Source organism: Pelophylax lessonae, assembly GCF_965119305.1.
Source record: "Pelophylax lessonae genome assembly, chromosome: 4".
In the NCBI taxonomy this organism is placed as follows: domain Eukaryota; kingdom Metazoa; phylum Chordata; class Amphibia; order Anura; family Ranidae; genus Pelophylax; species Pelophylax lessonae.
Window position 1 is genome coordinate 553,580,310 of NC_138771.1, and position 25,431 is coordinate 553,605,740.

Genomic DNA, 25,431 nt, shown 5'->3' on the forward strand with positions numbered 1-25,431 from the left:
TAAAGTTGCAGGACTTTCATGTCGGAGCAGTGTGAACCTGGGCTTAATATACAAAAACAAGGTAGATGGAGGAATCCCCAGGACATTGGATTTTGACAGTGGGACAAGTCACTGTTAGGAAACACTGATCAGAAGCTGCGGCCAACAAGTTTCGCAGCTTGTGCCTTTGACACAAGTCAATTAAAAGATAAGTTCATCTTCAAAAAAAAATAAATAAAAGAATGCACATCGTTTTGCAGGTAAAAAAAAATGTGCATTTAATATTTGTTTTACTAGGAGCCTGGACTTGCTGTCACCAGATGCAGCAGATCGGGGAGGCGCTGCAGGAATGGGAACATGTTAAAAAACGCGCGGAACATGTCCCAATGGTGAATTTATCCTTAAAGCAGGAACAGCCACACAGTGATCAAACTTAGGCTGCTCCGTGTTGAGCAGGCTGAATTTTGATTAGTGTATGGGTAGCTCAACACAGGTATTTGTAGGCACACCAAGGTGGCTATATTTCAACCTTAGAAAGTATGCAACAGGTCGGGCTTACCTCAAATGCACCCAGAATACTACATGCTCTTTTTTTTAGGTGTATAGCTGAGTGAGTGTCCATGAGAAATGACAGCTGTGCCATATCTGTATAGTGGAGGCTTTTTACACACTGGAAGCAAAAGGCACAGCTGTGATTTAATAAACCTGTCTCAATGAGGAGATATTCACAAGTATGAGCCCCTAAATTCCCATGTCAAGCATATCTGCCTCCTGACTGTTCTGCCTTAGTAAATCAGTGTCCCTGGATTTCTCCACATGCATGGCAAATTCTTTTGACAAAGCTCAGGTAAAGCAGCTGGACATGGACTTTCAGCCTATGGTATAACTAAAGGTAAAACCCTTTTTTTTGTAGTTTTGAAGAAGGATTACAACTCCTGTTGGGTTTTTTATACTGCCTGTGTCTCTGTTAGGAAGGTTTACTCTATTTGACCTGTGTTATCATCAAGAGTAAAAGTGAAAGAAAATCCCACATTTTGGGCTGTCACCAGAACAGGAATGGTGGGAAAATATTCCTCTCAGGGCACTAGCTCTGGTGACATCCGGGGATTCCCTCACCTCCTATTTTGGCTATAGGGAAGGAAGTGAAGGGAAATCTCCCTATTGTGACACAGATGGCAAAAAAACAAAACACCTAAAAGGGGTTAGAACCCTTTCTTTCTCTATCCAAAATGGGGAAAAAAGCTTGGCCTTTAGTTCTACTTTAATTCACTGTAATAACAGAGGTAACGTGTACATATTTTGGCTACTTAATTTTAAGCCTGGATGTTCTACTTTCATTTAAACATTGGATCTGACCTTCCAGCTTTTGTGGTTCCATATTACTGCCTGATTATTAACCAATAGTTAAAAAAAAAAAAAACAACTCTTTACATGTATAAAATTTACATTTAAAAAGAACATAACCTCACAACCAGCAGCCATAGCCAAAAGCTTCTGTTTACAAAGACCCTTTCTACAGCACATTCTGTCAAGCTTTCCTGGAGTAATTACATGTCAGAACCAGCCACTAATGAAAAGATATGGATAACAATCACAAGGTTTCATGATTCTCATATCTTAAAATAAAAACCTGGAGACCCCAGCACAGAGATATGTTTGTATTATCTACTGTTCTCTGATTTGTATGAACTAAAAACAAAACTGCTATTGTTTAGCCCCATTAACATAAAATGTTTAATGGTCGGCGAGGTTACAGCAGCAATAAGCTGCCTTGTGTGAGTTCTGCAGTAACACCTTTTCCGGCCTCATAAAGCAAAACCACGCAGTAGAGAGGGATGTCTCCTGTGAGTGTTGATGAAGGAAGGTGGGGAGTGCAGAAGGAGGGAACAAGCAGCTGCCACTTCAGTGGAGGCCCTTGAAAGCATCCAGATTGAATGCCGTGTCCAGGAATCTCTTCAGTTCTGTGGTGTGGGTTTTCTTGTTGCCAGTGGCAGGAGCAGCTGCAGGATCTCGTCCAGCGTACCTGGAGCAGGAGACAAAACCAAGAAGTTTAATGAAAGATGAACACTAATGACCCATACACAGTGTAGGCTCTCATTTTAGGGGAAAATGCAGCATTTGAAATCAAGTGCGGAACCACTCTAAAGCCTATTATATGACCAAGTCTTCTAATATCACCTTAGCATAGAGGCAGCCAATTAATGCTTTCAACCAGTAACATCACTATGCCATTATGGGAGAGTCAATCTGTGGAGTGCTGTATTTCTCTGGGTGGATCAAAATATCCTAAATGGGTATGAGGACTAAAGAAGAATTTATCAAGGTAGGCTGCTTTTCCAGGAGCAAAGGCCAAAGTATGGGATCTGTAGGTTACATATCCAAAAAAAAAAAAAGAAAAGAAAGGGGAACATCAGACTTAAATGGTTCTACTAATGGTTCCGAAATACTATTGTTTGTAGCATATGTTTAGAACTAAAGCATTTTGGCGCTTATAAGGCCCTCTTTATCAGGACATGAGCAATGCTGAAACTAGGATCTGGATGAATAAAAGTCATAAAAAAAAATGTGATTTCTGACTTACCGTAAAATCCATTTCTCTGATGTTCTTTGATGGACACAGCTTTTGGTATTCTTAACCATTTGGTTTTACTGCCCCTTACACCTTCTAAGACAGCGTAAGCAGGGGAAACTCTCGAAGGTTTTCAAAACGGAGACTATGGAGAACTGAAAGTACTAGGGATGCACCGAAATTATCGGCCGAAAATGAGCCTATCCCATTTCGGCCGATAATGGGTTAACAATGCCGAAATTAATGGCCCCCGTGAGAAAGGAGGAGGGCGCAGCGCAGGTTTGAAAAGTCCCGCCTCTGGCCGGCTGCCCGCCTCTCAATGATGTCCCTACTATTACGATCTTTGTATGAATGAAGTGACATACCGAGCGGGAGGGCAGGCGAGCGGCCTCTAATAGCTGTAACTATGTGAGCCTTCACTTCACTTCCCTGTTAGCGGGACTGTGTGTATGAATGAACTGACCTGACACCAGGCGGGAGGGCGGGCGAGCGGCCGCTAATAGCTATAACTATGTGAGCCTTCACTTCCCTGTCATCCGGGTATCTCCTTTGACAGGGAAGTGAAGCGCTTACATAGTTACAGCTATTAGCGGCCGCTCGCCCGCCCGCCCTCCCGTCCGGTGTGTCAGTTCATTCATACACAGATCGTAGTAGTAGTTACATCACCGGGAGGCGGGCCGCCGGCCAGAGGCAAGTCTTTTGAATGAAGGACACCGGAGGAGCATTCAGCAGAGTGAAAGTAAGGAGATTGAATCGTTGGGATGGGGAGGGACATTGAGGCAGAGGGGGGGAGGGTGTACTGCCGAGGGGGACGCTGAGGCAGTTGGGGGGGGGGGGGGGGAGCTGAGGCAGCTTACCAATGGTATTAGTATTATGCAGCATGAGGGGGTTAATGTATTGCCACTGCTGGTCACTGATGCATTAGTGACCGACAAGTGGCAGTTAATTAACCCCTTTGTGCTGCATTAGTGCAACCAGTGTTATTAACACTGATACTGGTTGCACTAATGCAGCACAAAGGAGTTAATTAACTGCCACTGGTCGGTAACTAATAGATGAGTGACCAGCAGTGGCAATACATTAACCCCCTCATGCTGCATAATACAAATACCATTGGTAATTAAATTAACCTCTTGCCAACCCATCACAGTACATTTACTGTGACAGGGTGGCAGCGACAGGTGTACGTCGCTGCCTGTTTTTGGTGTATGCCCCTGTTCTATCTATTTTAAAAAATTTGGGGGGGAAAAGTCATTTTCGGTTTCGGTTTTCGGCCAAGGGCATCCTGCATTTTCGGTATCGGCCCAGAATTTTCATTTCGGTGCATCCCTAGAAAGTACCAATTTGAGGTCCCAGAACCGAAAGTACCAAATTGAGGTCCCAAAACAGCAAAGGAGACCACCAAGAGGGACCAAGTGCCGGACACCCTGAAGTGAGGTACGCACCAGAGCTGTAGCCAAGGGTTGTTAAAAGAAGACACCTGGCCCTGGATAGTACTGTAGGTCCAACTTGTCCTCATTCATATGAAACCCAGAGACAACCTTAGAAAGGAACGCCTGCCAGGGTCGTAACACCACTTTGTCCCTATGAATCATCAAGTAAGGTGACCGACAGGACAACGCAGCCAACTCCGACACGCGACGTGCGGAAGTAATAACTACTAAGAAAGCCACCTTCTGCGACAGAGTAAGCAGAGGAATTTCTCTAATATTTTTTAATGGAGGCCTTTGAAGCACCGGCACAACCAAACTGAGATCCCACGGAGGACCAGGGATTGCACAAGAGGAGCCAGATGGCGAACTCCCTGCACAAAAGTGTGAACCAAGGACTTCGCCGCCAACAGCCTTTGGAAAAAAAATAGCCAAGGCCGAAATCTGGCCCTTGTCCAGAGCTTAACGTTGATCTACACCTAATTGTAGAAACTCCAACAGGCGAGACACAGAAAAGAAGCGGGGAGAAACTCCCCGCGACTCACACCAAGTAATGTATGCCTTCCAAACTTGATGATAAACTTTCCTAGTAGATTTCTTAGCCTTCAACAGTGTAGGAATCACAGACTCCTACAGGCCTCTGTCTTTCAGCACCTGGCTTTCAATAGCCATGCCGTTAAAGCCAGCGACCGTAAAGCAGGATGGAAGATTGGTCCCCTGAGAGGAAGTTTCCAAGGGATGTCTGCTACTTGCCTTATCAGGCCTGCGTACCACGACCAGCAAGGCCATTCTGGTGCCACCAGAATGACTGGAATTCGTTCTACCTCGATTCTGCGTAGTCTCGACAGAAGTTGAATTGGAGGAAAGGCATAAATCAGACGATACTGACTTCAAGGGGCCACCAGAGCCTCTGCCAGAGGATCTCAAGACCTTGACACGAACCTCTGCACCTTCTTGTTGAGCCAGGAAGCTAGCAGGTCCACATCAGAAGTCCCCCACAGAAGACACAGTTGATGAAATCCCTCCGGATGAAGAGACCATTTCCCCTTATCCAACGTCTACCGACTGAGATATTCCGCTTGCCAATTCACCACCCCTGGAACGTGCACAGCAGAGAGGGCCAGAACATATTGTTCTGCCCATCTCAAGATGCCGGCCACTTCCCGGGCTGCCAGGGCACTCTTGAACTAGGCAGAAAAAACTGGAAGTCCTAAAGCAGAAAGTGATTGTATACTCTCTGGGACTGCCCCAGGGGCGTAACCAAAAAGGTTTCCGCCTAGTCCTACTTCTAGAGAGCAAGAGCATAAGCCCAATGGTCTGAAGAATTGAAGCGGTGTCTGTCAGTGAACCAAAGAGAAATTGCTTTTTTTTCTGTATATGAGGGACAGCTACTCTGAATGAAACTTGTCATATATTAAAACCTAAAAAAACAAAAATTAAAGCACCCATGGAGTGCCGTCTGTACATGCAATTTATTTTTAAACAAACTGCCCCCCCAATCTTCCAAACCCAAGGGCACTAAATATGCAGACTTGTATGCATTTACCTATAGCGGGATGTGAACAAGCCTTTCAAAGCTAGAAGGTTGAAAATGTGTGTACTGAGTGCCCAAGGATTTTGCCCCAGGGGCACTTAGGACAACACCTAGCGATTATGTAGGTTTTACATTACAACATGCTCAGCTTAAAAAATTGATGACGCACGCCACAGCAGTCTTCTAAGCACAGAAGTCTTTGTACTCACCAGACAGGTTTAGTGCGGTGTATCGTGGTACGTAATCTTGGCTTTACATAGTCATAATAACCCTGATTCTTGTGTTCCTCTTGACACCAGGCAATCTCTGCATTAGGATACTTGTTCACTTCCTTCTCCAGGAGGTCGAAAGGGAATGGAGACAGCTAGAGACACAGAAATTGTCATAAAGTTATACATTGCATTTCAAGGGAAAATAGAGTAGGTTTTTGTCAATTTTTTTAGATCCAGAAGTTTAAATACTGATGTTTTTTATTTGTTAAATCTGTTTATATAGGTTTCATATTTTTTTTTTTTTTAATTTCTCAAAAATCTGGAAGGTGCCTTCCCATTTGTTGATTGTTTCTGCAGTCTGAAAATCCCAACACCACCATTCGAATCCCATCCGATTGCAAGGCGCACCTGGCGTCCAGGCGCATCGTCATATATGTTAGTTTTGTCTTGTTTTTTGTACACTTTTATATACAACCAGCACCTTATAGTATAGCAGCCAGGCCATCTTGATTTTTGCACATTGTTGCAACAATAAAGTTTTCTATTTTTTATTGGAACTTCCCTCTGAATATTTTTTTGTCTCCCACATAGCTTCTTTTCCTGTGCTTTTCACATGGTACTTTTTGTCTATATGCGTTTAAGCTATGGAAACAAACTCCATATTGGGGAAGACAGAGAGGAACATTTTTCTATTTCAATTTGTGCCCATTATTTTATTTTTTTTTCGTAAATACATCACATTACTGCTGCAGAAAATAAAGCAACTGTAAACCAACGATAAAGCTGGGTATACACAAATAGAACTTAGTACAACATTTTTTAATGTAAGAACGTTCGTTTGTTATTCTAATGATTATTAGGGGTCAAATCAAAGCTTTTTTTTTCGATCTGAAAAAAAGAATTGTTGCTCTACATAAAGATGGCCTAGGCCATAGGTCAGCAACCCGCGGCTCCGGAGCCGCATGCGGCTCTTTTGAACCTTTGCTGCGGCTCCGGGGCGGATGCTAGCGAGGGGAGGAGGCGCATTGTGCGCCCCGACAATCCCCACTGTGGTGCTGTCCTGGCTGTGACGTCGCGTGGGGGGCGGTGCATGCGTTAGTCACGCACCGTCCCGATGTTACCTTCCCGCCCGCTGTCAGAGAGGAGGGCAGCGGCGCGCATGCAGTTCGAAGAAGACGTCCGTCCAGACTCCCGTCAGGAGCAGCACGCCAGGCACCAGTGTGAGGTAAGTGAACTGATGCCTCAGGGGGGGGGGCCCACACACTGCTTTGAAGGGGGCACACACGCACGCTGGTCTCTGCATTGAAAGGGGGCATGTATGCTGGTCACTACATTGAAAGGGGCATGTATGCTGGTCACTACATTGTAAGGGGGCATGTATGCTGGTCACTACATTGAAAGGGGCATGTATGCTGGTCACTACATTGAAAGGGGCATGTATGCTGGTCACTACATTGAAAGGGGCATGTATGCTGGTCACTACATTGAAAGGGGCATGTATGCTGGTCACTACATTGAAAGGGGCATGTATGCTGGTCACTACATTGAAAGGGGCATGTATGCTGGTCACTACATTGAAAGGTGCATGTATGCTGGTCACTACATTGAAAGGGGCATGTATGCTGGTCACTACATTGAAAGGTGCATGTATGCTGGTCACTACATTGAAAGGGGCATGTATGCTGGTCACTACATTGAAAGGGGCATGTATGCTGGTCACTGCATTGAAAGGGGCATGTATGCTGGTCACTGCATTGAAAGGGGCATGTATGCTGGTCTCTGCATTGAAAGGGGCATGTACGCTGGGCTCTGCATTGAAGGGGGCATGCATGCTGGTCACTGCATTGAAAGGGGCATGTACGCTGGTCTCTGAATTGGGGTATGATCATTGGGCATAGCAAATTTTGCTATGGGGCCCTGTGATTTCTAATTACGTCCCTGTTTTCGACCCCCAGGTAGGTTTTTGTAAGTTTTGCGGCTCCCAGTTTTTTTTTTCCTTCGTAAACGGGTCCAAGTGGCTCTTTATGTCTTAAAGGTTGCAGACCCCTGGCCTAGGCTATAAGACAATAGCCAAGACCCTGAAACTGAGCTGCAGCACGGTGGCCAAGACCATACAGTGGTTTAACAGGACAGATTCCACTCAGAACAGGCCTTGCCGCAGTCAACCAAAGAAGATGAGTGCACGTGCTCAGTGTCATATGCAGAGGTTGTCTTTGGGAAATAGACGTATGTGGGCTGCCAGCATTGGTGCAGAATTTTAAGGGGTGGGGGGGTTCAGCCTGTCAGTGCTCAGACCATATGCTGCACACTGCATCAAATTGGTCTGCGTGGCTGTTGTCCCAGAAGGAAGCCTCTTCTAAAGATGATGTACAAGAAGGCCCGCAAACAGTTTGCTGAAGAAAAGCAGACTAAGGAACTTATTTGGTTCAGATGGTGTCAAGTGTGTGTGGCGGCGACCAGGTGAGGAGTACAAAGACAAGTGTGTCTTGCCTACAGCCAAGCATGGTGGTGGGAGTGTCATGGTCTGGGGATGCATGAGTGCTGCCAGCACTGGGGAGCTACAGTTCATTGAGGGAACCATGAATGCCAACATGTACTGTGACATACTGAAGCAAAGCATGATCCCCCTCCCTTTGGAGACTGGGTTGCAGGGCAGTATTCCAACGTGATAATGACCCCAAACACACCTCCAAGACGACCACTGCTTTGCTAAAGAAGCTGAGGGTAAAGGTGATGGACTGGCCAAGCATGTCTCCAGACCTAAAGCCTATTGAGCATCTGTGGGGCATCCTAAAACGGAAGGTGGAGGAGCGCAAGGTCTCCAACATCCACCAGCTCTGTGATGTTTTCATGGAGGAGTGGAAGAGGACTCCAGTGGCAACCTGTGAAGCTCTGGTGAACTCCATGCCCAAGAGGGTGAAGGCAGTGTTGGAAAATAATGGTGGCCACACAAAATATTGACACTTTGGGCCCAATTTGGACATTTTAACTTAGGAGTGTCCAAACAATCAATTTAACCAAGCGCTCACTCCGATGGGGATGACAGGCGTACCGCTCTCCTCAGGTAGGGAACTCCAACATAGGCACATGAAAGAAAGAAAGAAAGGAGGCGCAAACATCTAGTGCATTACCTGTGAACACCTTAAAAATGTTTTAATAAAATGCCAAAAACATACTCACAGACATGAAGAATAAAATCGCATTACAAGAATCCACCACATGTGGAATGGAACATGTCCCTGTAGATAGGACCACTAACGCGTTTCGAGAGTCAAGCCCCCTTCATCAGAGCTGGTCTTACTTACAGCAGGCCCAAATAAATACGGACATCACTTAGACAGGTTCCTCCCCCTTCCTGTGGGCGATGAGCGGGACCGACCCGTATCTAGACCAACCCGCTGCCTTCATTACTTACAATTGTTTCTAGTGCCAAAACTGATAGCTAATGACTCATAGTAAATTGCAGAACATAGGTAAAAACACAAAACAAACCAAACCACCACCATATAAATTAACCCATAATACAGCTGCAAGAAAAAGTATGTGAACCCTTTGGAATGATATGGATTTCTGCACAAATTAGTCATAAAATGTGATCTGATCATCTATGTCACAACAATAGACAATCACAGTCTGCTTAACCACTTACCGCCCCGCCCGCCGTCATATGACGGCGGGACGGTGCGGCTATTATCCTGGGCGGACGTCATATGACGTCCGCAGGAAATGCAGGGCAGGCGCGCGATCGCGGGCGCGCCGCCGTGCACTGCCGGTGTCGGCGTGTCCCTGGGACACAGCCGGTCACCGGCAGGGGGGAAACAGCCAATAGGCATGGCTGTTTCCCACGTGATCGGCTGTGTTCTAATGACACAGCCGATCACAATAGCGGAGCCCGGAAGATGACTGACAGTGACTGTTTACTAAGTGATCGGCTGTGAATCCATTCACAGCCGATCACAAAATGTAAACAAAGAGCAGTAACTGACTGTTACTAGCTCTTCTCCCCTCATACAATTTCCAGTATGAGGGGAGCAGAGCTAGAAATAGTGAGTTACTGCTCTGTACACATGTAAAAACGTAAAATCACACAAATAAAGGTCCCCCCACACAGTCCTCAGCCCCCCCCCAATGTCACCTGTCACCCAACAGTCACCTCATCAGTGCCCAGAAATTGACACCCATAAGGCTACGTTCACATGTGAGCGCAGCGATCGCAGGCAGAATCACCGCGATTCTGCCCGCGATCCGGAAATCATTGCAAATTGCGGGACGCCTGTGCGTTGCCCGTTTTTTGCAATAGCACCCCAAACGCTGTGCGATGTTGCCGCCATTTCCGCCTGCCGAATCGCGGTAACATCACGCAAACATTGCATGACGCCCAAAAAAGGTACAGGAGCTTCTTTGGGGCGCCATGCGTTGTTTGCGTGATGTTACCTCGATTCGGCAGGCGGAAATCGCAGCAACATCGCACAGCGTTTGGGGTGCTATTGCAAATCACAGGCAACGCACAGGCGTCCCGCAATTTGCAATGATTTCTGGATCGCGGGCAGAATCGCAGTGAATCTGCCCACGATCGCTACGCTCACATGTGAACGTAGCCTAAAGTTCACCGGTCACCAGAGACTGCCATCAGTACCGCCGTGCACCATAGCCCGTCACCTGTCACCCATCAGTGACCATCGCCCGTCACTTGTCACCCCATCAATCACCATCACCTGTCACCCCATCAGTCATCGTCATCTGTCACCCCATCAATCATCGTCACTTGTCACCCCATCAGTGATCGTCACTTGTCACCCCATCAATCATCGTCACATGTCACCCCGTCAGTGATTGTCATCTGTCACCCCATCGATCATCGTTACTTGTCACCTCATCAATCATCGTCACTTGTCACCTCATCAATCATCATCACCTGTCACCTCATCAATCAACATCACCTGTCACCTCATCAATCATCGTCACCCCATCAGTCATCGTCACCTGTCACCCCATCAGTCATCGTCACCTGTCTCCCCATCAGTCATCGTCACCTGTCACCCCATCAGTCATCGTCACCTGTCACCCCATCAGTCATCGTCACCTGTCACCCCATCAGTCATCGTCACCTGTTTGCCATATACATGCAATCACTTACTGACCGCCTAACGACTATATGCGTCGGCCATTAAAAGCTAAATACTGGGGTTATGGCAGCAGATAGCCCCCATAACCCCGGTATTTTTTGAAACGGCGGGCGGTCGGCTTTCAGATAAGGGTGGTCCCAGTGGCGGATTCGCCGCGGAATTACCCTTACGGTGCAGGGGAAGAGGTGCCCCCCCCCCCTCCTGCCGCGTCCCAGACGTTTTCCCAGCTTACCAGACCCGCCGGCAGCGGGGAAAACTATCCGGTCCCGGATCCTCAGAGACAGGAAGCCGAGTGAGGGCAAAATGGCCCTCACTCGACTCTATGGTCTTGGAGGACCGGAGCTACGTCAAAAGACGTTGCCTAGCAACCGGTTTAAAGGGCCGCTTTTTTTTTTTTTTTTTTTTTCTTTTTTAGTGTAGTTGTGAGGTGTGAGGTCTTTTTGACCCCAGATCTCACAATAAAAAGGACCTGTCATGCCTATTACAAGGGATGTTTACATTCCTTGTAATAGGAATAAAAATGATCAAAACATTTTTTTTTTAAACTGTGTAAAAATAAAAAAATAATAAAAAAAATAATAAATAAAATAAATAGGAAAGAAAAAAAAAATTAAAGCGCCCTGTCCCCGTTAGCTCGCGCGCAGAAGCAAATGCATACCCAAGTCCCGCCCACGTATATAAACGGTGTTCAAACCATACATGTGAGGTATCGCCGCGATCGTTAGAGCGAGAGCAATAATTTGAGCCCTAGACCTCCCCTAACTCTAAGCTAGTAACCTGCAGAAATTTTTAAAATGTTGCCTATGGGGATTTTTAAGTACCAATGTTTGGCGCCATTCTGTGAGCATGCGCAATTTTGAAGCATGACATGTTGGGTATCAATTACTCGGCGTAACATTATCTTTCACATTATGGAAAAAAATGGGCTAAATTTACTGTTTTCTTATTTTTAGTTCAAAAAAGTGAATTTTTTTCAAAAAAATCACATTTGGAAGACTGCTGCGCAAATATGGTGTGATAAAAAATATTGCAACGATCTCCATTTTATTCTCTAGGGTCTCTGCTAAAAAAAAATATATAATGTTTGGGGGTTCCAAGTAGTTTTCTAGCAAAAAAAATGATTTTAGCTTGTAAACACCAAGTGTCAAAAATAGGCCCAGTCTTAAAGTGGATAAATGGACAACTTTGTGTAAAGCGCTACTTGGATGCTAGACCTATGTATGTGGCCAGGCTGTGAAAAAGTGTTACACATGTGGTATCGCCATACTCAGGAGGAATAGCAGAATGTATTTCGGGGTGCAATTTTTGCTATGTACATGCTATGTGTTATTGCATAAATGGACAGCTTTGTGTAAAAAAAAATGTGTTTTCATTTTCTTTCCACATTTTCCAAAAACTTGTGGAAAAAAATGACATATTCAAAAGACTCATTATGCCTCAAAAATTATACTTTGGGCTGTTTGCTTTCCAAAATGGGGTCATTTTATGGGGGTTTCCATTGTCCTGGTGCTCCAGGGCCTTCAAAACTACGATAGGTTGTCAGGAAATTATATGTGTAATTTGTGCTCCTAGAATGCAGGACGGTACTACTTGGATGTTAGGCCTCTGTATGTGGCCAGGCTGTGAAAGTCTCACACATGTGGTATCGCCATACTCAGGAGGAGTAGTAGAATGTGTTTTGGGGTGTAGTTGCAAGTATACATATGCTGTGTGAGAGAAATAACCCGTTAATACGTCAATTTGTAAAAAAAAAAAAAAAAATCTCATTTTGCAAAGAGTTGTGGGAAAAAATGACAACTTCAAAAAACTCACCATGCCCCTTATTAAATACCTTGGAATGTCTACTTTCCAAAAAGGGGTCATTTGGGGGGTATTTGTACTTTCCTGACTTTTTAGTGTCTCAAGAAATGAGATAGGCCTTCAGTACATCAGGTGTGGTCAAGTGTGATCAATTTTCAATGAATAGACCAAATAATATACACTTATTTGGGTTATTTTTACCAAAGATAAGTAGCAGTATAAATTTTATTTTAATACTTTTTCCACCTGCACTGTGAATGTTTACATGGCGTGTTCAATAAAAAAATGGCAACATTTCATTCTTTGTGTGTTATTAGTTTAAGCAGACTGTGATTGTCCATTGTTATGACTTAAATGATGATCAATCACATTTTATGACCAATTTGTGCAGAAATCCATATCATTCCAAAGGGTTCACATACTTTTTCTTGCAGCTGTATATGGGGAATCTGGTTGCTGGGGAATCTGTGATCAGTACTCACCAAGCCGTGCTATGCCTTATGCCACTATGTACTTGCTCAAAGGTCCAGAGTCTGGGGGCCATTAACCCCCATACCAATCGACCCTGGCTCAGGATCCATCTCCGCTACATATGACCGCGGGGGTCTCCACATTATCTGACACACATCCTGCCGCCTCCACTTCTGGGTCCCGAAATGCACACTGCTCACTCTGTGCTCAGGGACCCGTCCCGCGTCACATCCGAGGGTGGAGTGAGCTCTCCTCCATGAGTACCGCCTCTCCCTGCAGCCGAGGCCGCCCAGACGCTGCCTCCACACTCCCGCAGGCCTGAAGCACAAGCCACGATCGCGGAGAAGGGAGACAGGCACCACAGACCCAAGTGAAGCGAGACATGGAACCCCCAAGGACGAGCCATGTACCATACATATAACATGAATCTCCAAACATGTGGGAGCAAATTATGATTAAAGAACATGTATATATACATAATAATGGTGTATATATATATATATATATATATATATATATATATATATAGATAAATAAAAAAACAAGAAGGGGGGGAGGGGGGGAGGAAGCTGGGGGAGGGATGGTCAGAAATGACCCCCCTCTCTATAGACATACTGGCCGTCCACGCCCAATCATACCCACAAAGGAACAGAAGGCTGTATCAACACAACTCAAATGAACTGAGCGGTTGTGCAACCTGCCTAAGAGTGCAGAATAAAAATGCATATCAGAATTAGAAAGTATAAATAAATAAAAATACTCGTTTTAATAAATGTATCAAAGATAATATATCCTTTTAAATAATCTAAACCATTAAGCCTGCTGGAACCATAATGTCAAATGGAACTACCATCATATACGTCAATATAGGAACTGTATCATATATTATGCCAAATGGAAAGAGTCCACCCAAAGGTCCAATGTACTGATGTCCCTCAAAACTTTGCCCTACCTGGTGTATACACATGGGGGTGAACAAGATCAACTCGCTCTCGATGTATCCCCCAAAACTGATAGCCCCCCACCCCCACAGACCCTTGCACAAAGAACGCCATTAGATGGGAGGCCTATATTCACTGTATTACGGCCAGGAAGTCCAATCCCTCATTCAATCCCCTAGGAGCCAATGATCCAAGTTGGTGAATCCAGTAAGTCTCTCTGCTTCACAGCCTTTGGAACCTGAGCCCAAGATCTGTATAGCCTGTAATGGACTTGATTCCAAAGGCTTTGAGGCCTATGGATTTTTTTCATGTACATCCCAAAAGTGGCAGGAGAGGGAATGCTTATCAAATCCTTTATGGATGTTCCTTTTGTGTTCCCCAAACCGTGTTCAAAACGTGCGTGAGGTGCGAGCTACATAAAGGAGTCTGCAGGGGCAAACCAGGCAATACACCACAGACTGTGTAGAACAGTTGATGAAATGTCTGGTAGGATGGACTCGTACATCAGTCCCCGCAATCTCCTTTTTTTCTATGCCACATGTACTGGCATAGACCATAGTTGGGAACTCCACACCTGAAGTTTCCCTTCTGGTCAAAGATAGTTTTCCACATAGGTGCTAGATTCGTCCTGGTTGGTTTAACGCGGCTAGGTGCTATAAAACTCCTCAGATCTTTGGGTCTACGATATATGACCTTAGGTTTAGTGGAAATGGCCCCTGACAGCAATGGGTCCTTTTCTAGGTTACCCCGATGCTTTTCCAGGATTCTCTTAAAGGCAAACGCTTTCTGATTGTATTTAGTGCAGAATGTCACCCGATAGTCATCTCTTACTTCACCATCATATCTCTGTCTATTGCTCTTTAGCCTCTTCCCATCTGTGTATTCCTGCTTGTATTTCTCATAGGCTGTACGAATACATTGATCATCGTATCCCTTTTGCTGGAACCTTTTGATCAATGTTGAGCTCTGTTCTTCAAAATCCTTGAGCTTAGTACACGTCCGTCTCAGCCAACAAAATTGACCCAGGCGGACTTTGCGTATCCACCTAGGATGATGATGACTGCGGGCATGTAAATAAGAATTGCCCGTGGTGGGCTTAAAGTGGGTCTTAGATGTACCGTAATACGTCCAGCTGACTCAGCCATAAGTTCCAGATCCAGCAAGATCAGTTTTTCTTTACCAACAACATGTGTGAACTGGATCCCATAGGGATTACTATGGCAGTGCTGAAAGAAGCCTTGTAACTCTGCATCAGAACCATCCCAGATGACAATTATGTCGTCAATAAAAACGGGCTCCATATGGGTTATTCCTCCAAAATGTAGTGAGGTTTCCAAAATCCCATAAATAGGTTGGCATAACTAGGAGTGAACCTGGCTCCCATTGCTGTGCCCTTAAGCTGCCTGTAGAAATCACCTACAAAGTTGAAATAATTATGAGTCAATGTGAACTCAATACAATGTGACAGGAATTCTATTTGAGTGTGATGGAGTTTCTGATCCTGGAAAAAAAAATACTGTGCTGCCAGTAAACCCTGCTCATGTTTGATAGAGGTATACAAGGAGCACACATACAGGGATACCCATCTGTACCTATCTTGCCATTGGTCAATACTTCCAATATATGGCCTGAATCACTGATATAGGAGGGCAACTGTACTACCATGTCCTGAAGGAAGAAATTAATGCAATTACCCATATTGCATGTGAGGCTATCAATGCCTGCTATTATCAGCCTATCCGGAGTAATCGATAAGTCATTGTGTACTTTGGGAATATGGTAGAAGTGTGGTGTAACTGGGAAGGGTCTGAACAGAAAACTTTTTTCTTGTTTAGTGAGAATCATGGCTTCCACTGCACGGTCTAGAATCTCCCTAAAGACTAATTTGTGTGAGTCTGTCGGATCTCCTGAGAGTCTCACATATGTTTCAGAGTCGCTCAACAGCCTATTTGCCTCTGCCATATATTGTTCCCTGTCCTGTACGACCAGTCCACCACCCTTATCAGCCTGCCTTATTATTATATCAGAACTATTTTTCAAACTCCTCAAGGCCTCCCATTTTGCATAATATTTCATACAGTTCCTATATTGGCGTATATGATGGTAGTTCCATTTGACATTATGGTTCCAGCAGGCTTAATGGTTTAGATTATTTTAAAGGATATATTATCTTTGATACATTTATTAGAACGAGTATTTTTATATTAAACGGTTTTTATTTATTTATACCTTTTAATTTGGATATGCATTTTTATTCTGCACTCTTAGGCAGGTTGCACAACTGCTCAGTTCATTTGAGTTGTGTTGATACAGCCTTCTGTTCCTTTGTGGGTATGATTGGGCGTGGCCGACCAGTATGTCTATAGAGAGGGGGTCATTTCTGACCACCCCCTCCCCCAGCTTCCTTCCTTCCTCTTTCCTCCCCTTCCTTTTTTTTTTATATATATACACCATTATTATGTATATTTACACATGTTCTTTAATCATAATTTGCCCCCACATGTTTGGAGATTCATGTTATATGTATGGTACATGGCTCGTCCTTGGGCTTCCATGTCTCGCTTCACTTGGGTCTGTGGTGCCTGTCTCCCTTCTCCGCGGTCGTGGCTTGTGCTTCAGGCCGGCGGGAGTGTGGAGGCAGGGTCTGGGCGGCCTCGGCTGCAGGGAGAGGCGGTACTCATGGAGGAGAGCTCACTCCACCCTCGGGTGTGACGCGGGACGGGTCCCGGAGCGCCGAGTGAGCAGCGTGCGTTTCTGGACCCGGAAATAGAGGTGGCAGGATGTGTGTTAGATAATGTGGAGACCCCCACGGGGATATGTAGAGGAGATGGATCCTGAGCCAGGGGCGATTGGTACGGGGGTTAATGGGCCCCCAGACTCTGGACGTTTAAGTACATAGTGGCATAAGGCATAGCACGGCTTGGTAAGTGCTGATCACAGATTCCCCAGCAACCAGATTCCCATATATTATGGGTTAATATATATGGTGGTGGTTTGTTTTTATCTATGTCCTGCAATTTACTATGAGTCATTCGTTAGCTATCAGTTATGGCACTAGAAACAATTGGAAGTAATGAAGGCAGCGGGTTGGTCTAGATACGGGTCGGGCCCGCCCATCGCCCACAGGAAGGGGGGAGGAACCTGCCTAAGTGATGTCAGTATTTATTTGGGCCTGCTGTAAGTAAGACCAGCTCTGATGAAGGGGGCTTGACTCCCGAAACGTGTTAGCAGTCCTATTTACAGGGACATGTTCCATTCCACATGTGGTGGATTCTTGGAATGCAATTTTATTTTTCATGTCTGTATGTTTTTGGCATTTTATTAAAACATTTTAAGGTGTTGCATGGGTAATGCACTAGGTGTTTGCGCCTCCTTTCTTTCTTTCATGTAACTTAGGAGTGTACTCACTTTTGTGTTGTTGAGTTATTTTGAGGGGACAGCAAATTTTCACTGTTAGACAAGCTGTACACTCACTGCTTTACATTGTAGCAAAGTGTCATTTCTTCAATGTCATCACATGAAAAGATATAATAAATGTGAGGGGTGTACTCGCTATTGTGAGATACTGTATCTGGTTTAAATATCCACTGGTCAATAAAACATGTGAGAAGGGAGCATATGTGCAATATATGTGCAATATATGAGTAAATTACAAACACACACAGCCCTCTTTGAAAAAAATAGATGTATATTGAAATGAGTCATAGAAAACCTGGCAATGTGATGCCTTCTGGGAAATTGATCAATGTCAGTCATAGGAAGACTGCAGGCTTAAATACTCCGATTCCTTTTACGCAGTTGTAAGTCATAACATTACCTTACCTTTCATATCCATATTAAGGGCTCATTCACACTGTTGCAGAGGCACATAAGCATGTAAGGGCCATTGGTTTATGTATCCAAAGTAGAAAGGAGCTGCGTGCAGGCAGCTGGTTTTAGTCAATGGAGATGCAGCAGCTGTACAAACTCACCTGTAAATCAGACTATGACGTGTTCAGGGATGGGTGAAAGGCAGTGCACTAATCCCTGTATCCTAGTCAGATTCAGATGAGCAAGTAAGTCTCCTTAGCCGCTGTGTCTCAATTAACACTAGCTGACCGAACAAGGCACCACACTGCTCCGGATGCTCCGTAGTAAGGGCTACTGTAGCCGTGTGAATGACCCTTAAGGCTTTATGGGAAGACATAAACTTTAGACTTTGGATTTAGGATGCAATTACTATATAAGTGTATCCATTAACAACAAAACCATATAGAGATCACATTAGAAATGCAATTTGCCTTCAATGAAGGGACATTTTAACTAGGATTGCACCGATACCAATGTGGATACTAAGAATTTGCAGTACTTCTGCCCATTAATCTTGTATGGGATAAAATCGCACTGCAAAGGTATCGGTACTGAGTATCGGCGAGTACTTGTGTAGAAGTATCAGTACTTGTACTCGCCGGAAAATGTTTTTTCTCAGCACAATCCTAGTTTTATTCATAAGTATTACCCTATTGATCTCAATGGAAACCTTCCCTTGTTGGCATACCCATTTCTTATTAGATTTAAAGATGTGATTTTAGGACATGCAAGTGTTTCATTTATTTTATTCAAACTCTCTAGGAATTACATTTTCTGTGGAGTGGTGTGATGGATTTAAACACACTATACAGTTGAACATTTTTAATATCTTATACAATTGTTTTTTCATCCTGGAGCTCTGAATTGAGGAGAAAAACGAAAAACCCATCAACAGAAGACCATAGCACCTGCGCTGGTGCGTACATAATGTGAATGCGCTGGCATGTGTTTTTATCAACTCGAGCCACAATGCATTTTTAAAGCTAAAGTCCAGGAAAAAAGAAAATTACTCTGTGTAAACCGCCGGACTGCAAGAGTTTAAATGCTCGATCACTCTAGGGTATGAACAATAAGCTGTTACCTTACTCTTGCTGTCCTGAAGCACTCCTCCACTTTGGCTTTAGGACAGTCCCTCTCCATCTTATGTACAATGCAGGTCTATTTTTTGTAAGAGTATTTCTTTGGTAATTCCCAGAATATACATATATCAAGCAATGCAGTACATTTTTTTTAATAAACCCTCTTATTAACCTGATGCTTTTACCTTGGGCTGCAGCATAATGTGATGCCTTGCAGTGCGTTGGATATGCACTATGCAAAAATCCTACATGTCCTTTTTTTCCCAGTGTACACCAACAAATTGTACTGGTATTAACTGAAGCCATAGGGCATAAGACTGTTTGCTCTGTCGTTCCTCCAAAATTGCTTTTGGCAATGCAGTCCAACTCTGATATTGTGAATAAGCCCTAACACCAAATACTCTTTCCAGAAACACACTCACCTGCTCCACACGAGTAATAGCCACTTCAGACTCCATTCCTCTGGTGCTGCGCTCTTTGGTCAGATCATAATATACTTTGCCTGTGCAGAAGACCACACGTTTCACACCATTGGGATTTTCAGAGGCAGGTCCGGCATCTGGGATTACTCTTTCAAAGTGAGTGCCTTCAATTAAAAGAGTAGAGAACAATTTAATAAAGGCTACTGCTACAGGATTTCTGAACAAAGTCAGTTTTGCAGTGAAAAATTAGATTTTTGACTTACTGTAAAATCCATTTCTTTGATGTTCACTGACGGACACAGCTGATGATCACCATAACCGTTGGTTTATACTGCCCCCTACAAGAGTAGGACACTAGGCAGAAGAAAAGTCTGGCTACGCCTATGGACAGTCCCAGGGGGTATACTCCCTGTCTCTGCTATAGGTACTCAGTTTTGTTACAAGCAATGTCAGAAGATCTACAACTCTACAGATGAGTGGGTACTGTGTCCGTCAATGAACATCAGAGAAATGGATTTTACGGTGTTAAAAATCCCATTTTCTCTTTCGTTCATTGACGGACACAGCTTCTGATCTCCATTATCATTGGGACATCCCAAAGCAGTGTTAAACATGTGGGGTGGGAACACCAAAATAGTTTCCAAGGCTAAACAGTAGCCAACCAGGCAACAGGAGCTCAACCAAAACAACTGGAGCCCACCTGAAAAAAACAATACACCCTCAAAGAGGATCAGGTCCTGTCAACAGCAGCCTGCAAAACCTTGCTGCCAAAATAAGCATCCACAGATACCAACACATCCACCTTATAAAACTTTGTGAAAGTGTGCACCGACGACCAGGTGGCCGCCTTGCAAACCTACGTCACTGACGCCCGATGACGGAAGGCCCAGGAGGCACTAAGCGCCCTAGTAGTGCGCCTTAACAGGGAAAGGAGGAACCTGACCCTTGATGGAATAGGCCTGAATCACTGTCTGTCTGATCCACCTGGAAATGGTCGCAGAGGAAGCAGCCAACCCTTTACGAGGCCCATCCGTGAGCATAAATAGTGAGTCTGACTTTCTGAAAGACTCAGTAGCTGCCAGGTACACCCTAATTGCAACACAATGAAGGCAACACAATGTCTTCATTCAAATGAAAATTAGAGACAACCTTTGGAAAGAATGACGGACAGGGGCAAAGAACCACCTTATCTCTGTGAACAAGGTAAGGTGAACGACAGGATAACGCCACCAGTTCCGACACCCTGTGTGCAGAGGTTATAGCCACCAAAAAGGCCACCTTCTGGGACAGCGTAAGCAGGGGAATCACCCAAAGATTCTCAAAGGGAGGCTTCTGGAGAACGGAAAGCACCAAATTGAGATCCCAAGGTGGCAACAGAGACCGTACTGGAGGAGCCAAATGTCAGACACCCTGAGGAAAGGTACGCACCAGGGAGTGTGTTGCCAAAAGGTCATTGGAAGAAGACTCAAGGCCAATTTCTGTTCAACCCACCGTTGAAGGAAGGTAAAGATCCAAACCACCGAGAAGAAGCAAGGATGAATTCCAACAGACTCAAACCATGCAATGTACGTCTTCCACGTACAATGGTAGATCTTCCTAGAAGTAGATTTCCTAGTTTTCAACAGGGTAGAAATCACCGATTCAGATAAACCCCTATCCTTCACAGCACCTGGCGTTCAACAGCCAAGCCGTCAAAGCCAGCATCTGTAAAGCAGGATGGAAGATCAGTCCTTGGTACAGCAGATCCTCCCTGAGAGAAAGCTTCCAAGGAACATTGGCGACCAGCCACACCAGATTGGCATACCAAGCCCGGCGAGGCCAGTCCGGTGCCACTAAGATGACCGGAATCCCTTCTGCCTCGATCCTGCGTAGAAGATTAGGCAGAAGCTTGAGAGGAGGGAAGACGTAAATCAGACGATACCGACCATACAGGGCCACCAGCGTGTCTGTGGCATCTGCCAGAGGATCCCTTGACCGAGCCACAAACCTCTGCACCTTTCTGTTGAGCCGAGACACCAACAGATCCACCTCGGGGATGCCCCACAGGAGACACAACTGATGAAACACCTCCAGATGAAGGGACCACTCCTCTTGGTCCAACGCCTGCTGACTGAGGTAATCCGTCTGCCAGTTTTCCACCCCCGGAATGTGTACGGTGGAGAGGGCTGGAATGAACTGTTCTGCCCACCTTAGAATGCCAGCAACTTCCAGAATCACCAGCACACTTCTTGTGCTCCCTTGGTGATTGAAATAAGCAACGGCGTGGCATTGTCAAAATGAATGCGCACTGGACAACCCTGAAGACGATCCGTCCAATGGTCCAGACACCAGGCTCAGAGTTCCAAGACATTAATCGGTAGTCTGGACTCTTCCAGTGTCCAGATCCCCTGAGCAAAATGCTTGCCAAGGATGCCTCCCCAGCAGGACAGGCTGGCATCCGTGATGACCACTGTCCAATAGAAGGAGAGGAAAGATTTGACCAGCAAAAGCGCTGGAGAACGAAGCCACCATATTAGGGTCTCCTTTGTTCCCCGACTCAGCCGGATCTGATTGTCCAGAAACTGAGAAGCCTTGTCCCATTTGGACAGAATCTCCCTTTGCAGGGACCTCGTATGGAACTGTGCAAATGGACAGGGCTGTGGAGTCGGAGTCTAAGGAAATTTTGGGTACCTGGAGTCGGAGTCGGCAAACAATGCACCGACTCCGACTCCTACTAAATTTAGATTGGAATTAAAAAAAAGCAAGTTTAAATGTCCCAATTCACAAAAAGTTATAATTAATGACTTAGTATAAGGAAACTTACAATTGAGGAGGCCAAATGTAAAAAGGAAGAACTACAGAAAGTTCTGAAAGGACGTTTTGGCTTCCTTAAAATGGATGCATGCACACGTCACAGAGTCAATTATTTTGCTATTAATGTTAGATTTGTGGATGAAAATAACAAAACAATAACACGGACCCTCGGATTAAAGGACACTCAGGCACATCACACCAGTGATTACCTTCAGAAGTTAGTGGAGGGTGTTCTAGAAGATTTTGAAATTACAAAGGAACAGATTTTATGTGTTGTGACAGATAACGTTTCTAACATGTTGAGCACAATTGAGAAGATGAACGCAGATGAAGAAGGTAACAAAAAGATATTAGAGTTAGAGGAAGTTTTTAACAACCCCCTATTTCCCCCTGGACTAAATATCAAAGCCTTCCATTGGTGGCTTAACAAAGGCCTTTTCCGCATTGGACACTTCTTTAACTCCATGGGGCCCCTTTCTTTCCCACACTGTGTCAATTTCCTCAAAATGCCCCTCACTGAGAGATATCGCCACTTCAAGATATCACATTTCCTCCACTCCATGTGGGACGATAAACCTGACCCTCCACAAATCACTCTTTATGAACGCTGGTGCTCGGAAACCAGGGACCCAAGGGGAGGGATTTCCCTCATCTATTCAATACTATCCAACAGCGATGTCAAACCTGCATATGCGCTAGCCTGGGAGAGGGACCTGGAAATGGAGTGGGACCTGGACGATTGGGGTTTTCGCCTTCAACGCTCCTTTACAGGTATACTGAATGTTTCTCTCATCGAAGCTAATGTTAAATTGCTCACCAGATGGTACCTGGTCCCTACCCGCATTGCGGCCATGTTTCCAAACGCCTCTCCACAGTGCTTTAGGGGCTGCGGTTTATCTGGTTTATCTGGTGGGCCTGCCCCAAGATTAGGCTATTCTGGAATACATTATTCCAGATCATTCGTAAAGTACTTGATCACCCGATCGCTCAGTCCCCACAAATTGCACTTCTCAACGTCAAGGTCCCTAAACTCTCTAAACCTGCTCAGAAGCTCCTCCATTTTATGCTCCTGGGAGCCAAACTCACCATAGCCAGAGCATGGAAAACACCCAGGGTGTCCATCAGGAAAACCAAACTGAAGATCTCCTGGATCATGTCACAGGAAAAAATCTCTGGTATTATCAATAATAATGTGGTTAAATTTGAGACCATCTGGGAACCCTGGGCTAAATATGTACAGGTTTCTATTTGATCTGGCCGCCAGACCCTCTTTCTTTTTCCTCTTTTCTCTCCTTATTTCTGCTAACCTCTTGAGCCTCCTATGCTCTTATTCTCTTTTACCCCCTTCCAGTCTATCCTACCTTACTCCCCCCCCCCACCCTTCTTTGCAGCCCTACCACTCTTGGGGGGCTTTCTCTGGAAGGGGAATGTGCTGGACCCATATGTCTCGCCACCCATTGAGGACCTCATACTTCCCCTCCTGGAGATACCCTCCGCCTTACCTCGTTGTATATTGCCTGTGGTTTATTCTTGGGCTTTACATCCCTCTATATGGGGACTCGACCCTTTGCATCCTGTTTCAGCTCCCATAGCGTGTTGGGGGTGGATCTTTGGACTACCCTCTTTGACCTCAACACAGTCGGTTAATGGATATGCCCCCCCTCGAATGTTAGTACTCCTCAATTTTATATGTATGGTATTCAGGACCATGTCTAGCCTGATCGTTTTACCATGTTTGTTGTATTTTGTACTTGACTTTTTCTCAATAAAAATCAATGAAAGAAAAGAGTTAGAGGAAGACAGTTCTGCAAGTATTGGAGAAAATATAGAAACTGAAGAGAATGCTGACATTTTTTTTTAGACAACTTTGTTGAAGAAGCATTGAAGCTTGCTAATATTCATCATATGCGATGTGCTGTTCATACACTGCAACTTGCCATAAGAGATGGATTAAATGATCGCCATGCAGCTACACTAATTGGCAAATTACGGCAAGTAACTGTTGCAGCCAGGGCCCCGAAAACAGATGCAATTTTGAAAAGACGTGCAGGAAAAGGAGCCATTTTGGATCAAACAACTCGCTGGGGAAGCACTTATTTAATGGTGAAGAGTTTGCTTGAACTTAGACTTCATAAAAGAAATGGACAATGAAAATCTTGCATTAACTGAAAGCCAGTGGACACAAACAAAAGAGCTGGAGAACCTTCTTTCTCACCCCTTCACTGTCACCAAGAGGTTGCAATGTGATGATCTAACCCTGGGTAAATTCCTCTTGTAATGGAAGAGCATGTTATATCGCCTGAACAAAAATGGAGGGTTAATAGCTGAGGGCATTGCATCTTCAATGATGAAAAGAGAGAGTCTTTTGCTGGAAAAAGAAATCTTGTTAGTTGAAGAAGCCATCCTTGTTTATCCAGAGATCGTTAGTGATGTGGCCAGAATAGTTACTGCAATGCCACCCACCCAAGTCAGTGTCGAAAGATTAATACATATTAATACAGAGGAGTCGGAGTCGGAAGTACAAAAAACGGAGGAGTCAGAACATTTATCTACCGACTCCACAGCCCTGCAAATGGAACCGCCTCGAAGGTAGACACCATCAGGCCCAGCATCTGCATGCAAGTCTGGAGGGATGACCATCTTGCTGGACAGTAGGAGACGAATCGCAGTCTGCAATGTATGGAGTTTGACTAACAATAAAGACACTGCTTGCAATAAAAATAGCAACATTAATCTTAAAATACATTAAATGTGCATAAATGAGTGCGAAAATTAGTATACCATAAATAAATTGATTGATGACAGATAGTGTACTGGTGCTTGAAATATTAATCCTTGTGCAATATCTCTAAAAAGTGCAATCAGTGCTATACAAGTCCATACACAGTGCAATGTCCTTAATATAAAGTGCTTAGGGTGCTTCAAACAAAACAGCCAGTGTGGGTGCTTCACTCCTCTACTGTGTTCCCACTCACCAGAGAAGATGGTCTCTCAGCTATTTCAGTCTGAGGGTCAAATGAGCTTGGATATAAAACGAAGAAATAGTAATTATTGATAGTAGTGTCGAATCTTGAGCAGCTCAAAGGGAACAAATAGCCCACATAGTGAAGTCCATAATAATAGTTTTATTGGCCCAAAATCATAAAACTTAGAGTTTCCATATGAGAAAACACATGTAGAAATGGCTTGCAGGACCGCAATACAGCTCTTCTGGGAACGCCGCTTG

At 44.7% G+C, this 25,431-nt stretch overlaps 1 protein-coding gene across 3 annotated transcripts in view; it reads right to left on the minus strand.

Annotated features, from left to right (window-relative positions):
* Positions 1–1,377: 1,377 nt before the first annotated feature.
* Positions 1,378–25,431, minus strand: part of OGDH (oxoglutarate dehydrogenase) — a 163,437-nt gene continuing 139,383 nt past the window's right edge. For 2 of the 3 annotated variants that reach the window (XM_082253290.1, XM_082253289.1), the window contains 3 exons: positions 19,413–19,576; positions 5,722–5,876; positions 1,378–2,002 (listed from right to left, as the gene is read on the minus strand). In XM_082253290.1, coding sequence (XP_082109416.1) covers positions 1,882–2,002; positions 5,722–5,876; positions 19,413–19,576 — 440 coding nt within the window. In that variant the 3' untranslated portion in view covers positions 1,378–1,881. The remainder of the gene's footprint in view (positions 2,003–5,721; positions 5,877–19,412; positions 19,577–25,431) is intronic. The other variant, XM_082253288.1, reaches the window with a different exon arrangement.